Below are 6,020 nucleotides of genomic sequence, written 5' to 3'. Positions count from 1 at the left end.
TGCATAGTAGCATTCCAACAACGCCCTGTTTTCGTCTCTTGCCCACCGATGCCTTCTTGTTCCAGTAGCCCACTTTTCGTCAGGGTGCCCTGGTTCCTCAACACCTGACGCGGACCTTGTTGATCCGGGCGACGTCCGAGCCGGCATGCCTTCATATTTATCTGTCTCGCTCATGTCTGCGGTAGGCTTGCTTAGCATAGGGGGTCTAGCCTTAGGACCCTTACTGGATACAGACGCCCCAGGCAGGAATCGAACTTGCGATCCTCTGTTCCAAAGGCGTGTAGTCTAACCACTACGCTATCCAGCTGCTCTGTGTGTGTGTGTGTGTGTGTGTGTGTGTGTGTGTGTGTGTGTGTGTGTGTGTGTGTGTGTGTGTACACACACACACACACACATATATGTATATATATATACACACACATATATACATATACTTGTATAACTATGCATGTGACAAATAAAGAACCTTGAACCCTTGAACCTTGAACAAATACATTTATCAAAAGAAGAAATGTTTTGGCTTTGAGTTCTCAAGGTGAATAAATAAACACGCTAACAGTTGCTGTAATCATGATGATGATGATAATCTGTGAGGTGACATTAAAAGCTGACCAGCAGCTGTTGGTTGTCCCAAAATCTAGGCTAAAACGTAGAGGAGAACGAGCCTTTTCGATTATGGCCCCCAAACTTTGGAATACGCTGCCTTTAAATATTAGACAGGCATCTTCGTTTCCTGTTTTTGAGTCGCTTTTGAAAACACACCTTTTTTCGATAGCATCTAGACTGGTGTGAGTTGATATGTTCATTATGTATTATGTATTATGTATCATTATGTATGTATTATGCTTCAATGTGAGTGTCAGTGGTTTTATCTTGTGTTTTACCCTTTTGTTTCTGTACAGCACTTTGGGGAAACCTTCTGTTTTTAAATTGGATTTGGATTTTTTGGATAAAATGGCTTCCTTTTAACTGTAAACTAAAAGAGAGATAAACTAAACACATAACACATGGCAGTTATGTTCATTTCTGACTGCACTCTTAAACCTGCCTCATCAGTCGTCCATCTGTAAGAACTTGTGTTGTCCTTGTTATATATAAGTTTAACAGTACAGTTAGTATTACAAACGGCTAAAAAACAATATTATTGCTGAGATCACCTGGAATTTAAATCTTTTTATTAATGTAATACTTAAGCCTTTCATGCATGAATTATGACAACTTCAATCAGGATTTTTTTCTTAAGTATTTTTATTCGTCTTTAGGCATAAAAAGATGGGTAAAGCAAATATATGAGTTCTTCATGATTTTCAGCTGATGAAACTCGCCAGCCATCCCACTGCTGCTCCAGCACCAGCTACAGCAGCACCAGCAGTAGCTGACAGACCAGCTGCACCTGCAGCACCATGACACAAAGAAGCTGAGAAATACTTATACTTTGTGCCTATATAACTTCAGTCCTGCTGATATCACAGTGTACTGAATCATTATCATCGTCATTATTCACAGTTATCGTTATCATTAATGATACAATTGATGATGTCATTGTTATATTTATTATCATAATGATACAATATAGTGTCATTATCTAATCTAAAATTGTGATATTTTCATGAAAATTGTCTTTTTGCATGTTGTTGCAAGTTAAAATCCTAATGAAACATCTAAGTATTAACTTACCTGCTGACTGCAAAACAGCCACCACACTTCCAGCTGCCACTCCTCCTCCGTTAGCAACTGCAGCAGACGACATCATGCCTGCAGCGTAGGAGCCTGCAGCTATTCCTGCTGAGGTGAAACCAGCAGCTCCCAGAAGAGCAGGAGCAGCGACTACGGCACCTACTGCAGGAAGAAGACATGGATCAGACATGGATCGGGCTTTGATTCAAATGAGTTAAAATTGAATAAAGTGCTTACCTGCTCCTGCAGCACTGCACACAGCTGTCACTACAACACAACATAAGAACACACATTAACATTCCATAATTTTTTTAAATCAAAGACGATCCATGCACAGCAACTCAAATGACTCACCGGGGTCCATGTCTTTATCTGCTCTGCGTCTGCTCTGAAATGGGCTGATTTTTATAGCAAGAAAGGTTTCCTTTCCTCGGAAACAAAACTTTATGTTCAGAGCTGAAAAAAAAAAAGAGGGCGACAGAGAGCCACACAAACTGGAGAGTCATTTCTCTTTACTTTTTGTGTTTCTTATCTTTGCTTATATTGGTAAATGCCGTGGTGTTAGTAGGATTTATGAAGTGGTCACATGTATAAAATAAAGAAACCAGTGTCTTTGTGGCTGTAGCTTCTGAAAGAAATGTTCTTTATAGCATAAAATAAAATAAAATAAATAATTTTTGATTTCGTTCATGAGAAATTTGCATCAGATTAAACGCCAGTGTGTCATTCACAACAGTTTAAATGTCGGAAATTAGTTTTTGGCAGACCATCAATTTATAACCAGATGGTAATATGTCACTTTGTTAGCAGTACATAATAATGCACTGATAAAACAAAATCCAAACAATTTGTGCTTACAAGTAGAATTTGTATCATGTGCGACACTCGAGTGTGTCCGACTTTGTGTTTTCACTTCAAGCTTTGGTGATCGCTTTATTTCTATAGCAAGTATAACAAGTATGTCAGCCCTGGGACTCAGTTACTCAGCAACTGTGTTTGTGATTTAGTGCTGTATAAATAAAATTAAAATGAATTGAATCATTATTCACAGTTATTGTTATCATTAATTAGATCATTGATTATGTCATTGTTATATGTACTATTATAATGATAGAGCATAGTGTCATTATCTAATCTAAGATTATGATGTTTTCATGAACTTTTTCTTTGTTACAAGTTAAAATCCTAATGAAACATCTAAGTATTAACTTACCTGCTGACTGCAAAACAGCCACCACACGTCCAGCTGCCACTGCTCCTGTCACGGTTTGCTGGGGCAAGCCGTGTGGAATATGAAATAGGACCCAAAATGCGGCAGCTCTGGTGCAGATGAGTGTTTATTTACAGGGGTGTGAGTACAAACAGCGGTGGCGACAAAACATGAAACCGGAAACCTAAACTGGGTAAACTAATAAGACAAACCAGAATGAGGATGCAGGGAGGTCCGGAGAAATACATACAGGGAGAGCGAGGGGAAACAACACAGACGAACCAGCGATTACCAAGACAGAAAATACAACTTAAATACACTCAGAGAACACAGGGAGATTACACACAGGTGGGAGACACAGCTGGGAGTGATTAACGTGACGAGACCAGGGAGGCAAACTGAAAACACTCACATAAGACGCAGACCTTCACAATAAAACAGGAACACACGGGGGGGAACAGGGTAAACACCAATTAGAGAACAGAACCAAAATCGCGAAGAGAAAACACAAAACGCTGGGTCAAAAGGACCCAGGATCATGACAGCTCCTCTGTCCTGCGTCTGCTCTGAAATGGGCTGATTTTTATAGCAAGCAAGGTTTCCTTTCCTCAGTAACAAAACCTTATGTTCAGAGCTGAACAACCGAGGGCGACAGAGAGCAACACAAACTGTATCTGTATTTTTGTGTTTCGTTTATGAAGGGGTTACGTGTATAAATAAAGAAACCAGTATCATTGTGGCTGTAGCTTCTGACAGGAAAGTTCTATATAGCATAAAATAAAATAAAATAAAACAAAAAATGCGTTGATTTCAATCATGAGAGATTTGCATGATTAAATGCAACGACGTCATTACCCATAGTTTAAATGAGTTGTAATCAGTTTTTTAGCAGACCATCTATTTATAACCAGATGGCAAAATATCACTTTCTTATCAGTATAATAATGCAGTGAGAAAATAAATCCAAATAATTTATGCTTACAAGTAGAATTTGTATCATGTGCGACACTCAGTGTGTCTGACTTCACTTCAAGCTTTGGTGATCGCTTTATTTCTGCCAGTTATAGAAACCAAATATGTCAGCTTTGGTACTCAATTATATAAAAATAATGATACATGTCTTAGTATTTTCAGATAACATAAATAGAATAATAAAATATAAACAAAATAATAAAAATAACCAGAACACAACTTTAAAATGCTTTTCATTATTAGGGCTTTATTTAAAGTTGCACAATTTGACCGTGTTCATGTGTTTTGTAATAAAACACCACAGCATTACCAGCACTCACATTTCAGCCAAGCTTTACTGAAGCATGGCGCTGATACTATTGCAACTGTTTCCAATTGGCAGCAGTAAATATGTCATTTATTACTATTTTTTTTCTTTCTGATTATCATAATTTCCTGGTCTCAGATGAGAGCAGCCACCAATCCTCCAACAGCCCCTCCAACAGTACCCACGGCTGCGGTGGCGGCCCCAGACAGACCTGCCATACCTGCAGAGAGAAAACAGGCTTCAGAACACCAGACAGCTGATCGAGCAGTTAGATGAAGTAACTGAGCTGCAGAGGAGAGGGGGAGGGTTTATCCTACGACGGAGTATTAGAGCCACAAGAAAAAAGTTGTTGATATGGACATTACTGTTTGAACACAAACTGCCACATGCGCTATATCCGCTAAAGAAAATTCCTTATTTAGATGAGTTAGTGAAAAAAATTGATCAGCCGTCTTGTGATACAACATTCATCCTCTTTATTGCACGAGGATGTAACCATCGATAACCTCGCATCTGTCCATTACCAGCTTTTTGTACAACCTAACACTTATCACCACACTGTGTTTATGAGCTTAAAGAAAAATCATTTCTTTCTTTCTTACTAAAACCGATTCTGAAGCACAATTTCACAAACTCTGATGACATACAGTAGCAACCGTGGGAGCTTTTCTTCAGACACTTGTAATCTCCACATTTCGACTTTATTCTCAAAATGATTGATAATATTTTTTCTTTACGTGGACCTAATAGTCCGTCGTATTATCCTCACTGCAGCACAGTCACATGTTATTGTTTCTGGGATCTTTCAGGTTTATAATAAAGGTTTTTGAGTAATCACTGGTAAAATATTTATTTATTTATTTTTACCTGCTGACTGCAAAACAGCCACTGCACTTCCTGCTGCCACTCCTCCTCCATTGGCCACAGCAGCTGCAGACATCATGCTTGCAGCGTAGGAGCCTGCAGCTATACCAACTGAGGTGAAACCTACAGCCCCCAGGACAATAGGAGCAGAGACCACTGCTCCACCTGACAACAGGAAGAAACACCTGGTTACTGATCATCAGGATGTTTTAAAATGAATACATGTATGATATGTGTGACTTCACCTATGAGTGTTAGATGTAAAAATACATCAATAAACAAAGAGGTTTGTTACCTGCTCCGATTGCGATCGCTAAGCCTGTCACTGAAACATAAGAAAGAAAGGGAAAAAAAAAAACATCTTACCAAAGCTCAGCCTGAACTATTTAGACATTTTCAGTGATGCTACAATCATGAACTTATATGATGTAGAGATGATTTGAAAAAGGCAGCTGTACTCACACAGACCCATTGTTGCACTCAGGATCAGGAGCCTAAGCCTGGACTGTGTTGGACGACTGGACTTATAAAGGAGTGTGAGGATCAGCTGTTTTCCCGGAAAATGAAACTCTTAGAATGGGCGTCACTGGGTCTGTGATGTAAATAAACTTTCTTTAGTCATCATGGAACAAGTGATTGTGAGGTTGGATCTCAGGGGTTTGACATATTTACTCATTTATTTAATGCCATCTTTATTACGGATTTTACACATGGATTATTTCAAAGGTTTTTCTTTCTGTTTTAATCCTTATGTTAAATCACTTGCTTAATATGAAAACAAACAAGAACAACCTTATCACAGGGAGCATATATAAGATAAGATAAGATAAGAGATAAGATAGAACTTTATTAATCCCTCGGGTGGGTTCCTCTGGGAAATTCGACTTCCAAAAAAAGCACAGCAACGACCAAAGTTACAGTTACAGAACTGTTATATATACACACACACACACACACACACACACACACACACACACACACACACACACA

At 38.8% G+C, this 6,020-nt stretch overlaps 1 protein-coding gene and 1 long non-coding RNA gene across 2 annotated transcripts; both read right to left on the bottom strand.

Moving 5' to 3' along the window:
- Nucleotides 1–1,230: 1,230 nt before the first annotated feature.
- Nucleotides 1,231–3,236, bottom strand: LOC146646215 (uncharacterized). Its single transcript, XR_014908802.1, has 5 exons — nucleotides 2,891–3,236; nucleotides 2,032–2,133; nucleotides 1,915–1,944; nucleotides 1,678–1,839; nucleotides 1,231–1,393 (listed from the first exon to the last, which is right to left on the bottom strand). It is a non-coding gene; the product is annotated as an uncharacterized LOC146646215 (long non-coding RNA).
- An 850-nt stretch (nucleotides 3,237–4,086) lies between these two features.
- LOC146646214 (interferon alpha-inducible protein 27, mitochondrial-like) lies at nucleotides 4,087–5,600 on the bottom strand. The gene is made up of 4 exons (XM_085391933.1): nucleotides 5,493–5,600; nucleotides 5,326–5,355; nucleotides 5,034–5,195; nucleotides 4,087–4,386 (listed from the first exon to the last, which is right to left on the bottom strand). Exons 1-4 carry the CDS (start codon nucleotides 5,500–5,502, stop codon nucleotides 4,301–4,303), a joined length of 288 nt encoding a protein of 95 aa, XP_085248059.1. The 5' UTR covers nucleotides 5,503–5,600; the 3' UTR covers nucleotides 4,087–4,300.
- Between the last annotated feature and the right edge of the window lie 420 nt (nucleotides 5,601–6,020).

This window comes from Rhamphochromis longiceps, linkage group LG19, assembly GCF_057381845.1.
Source record: "Rhamphochromis longiceps isolate RC_006_pf linkage group LG19, R_longiceps_female_GT1.1, whole genome shotgun sequence".
Classification (NCBI taxonomy): domain Eukaryota; kingdom Metazoa; phylum Chordata; class Actinopteri; order Cichliformes; family Cichlidae; genus Rhamphochromis; species Rhamphochromis longiceps.
Note: the sequence above shows the minus strand (reverse complement) of the source record. Positions and strands in the feature narration are given on the sequence as shown.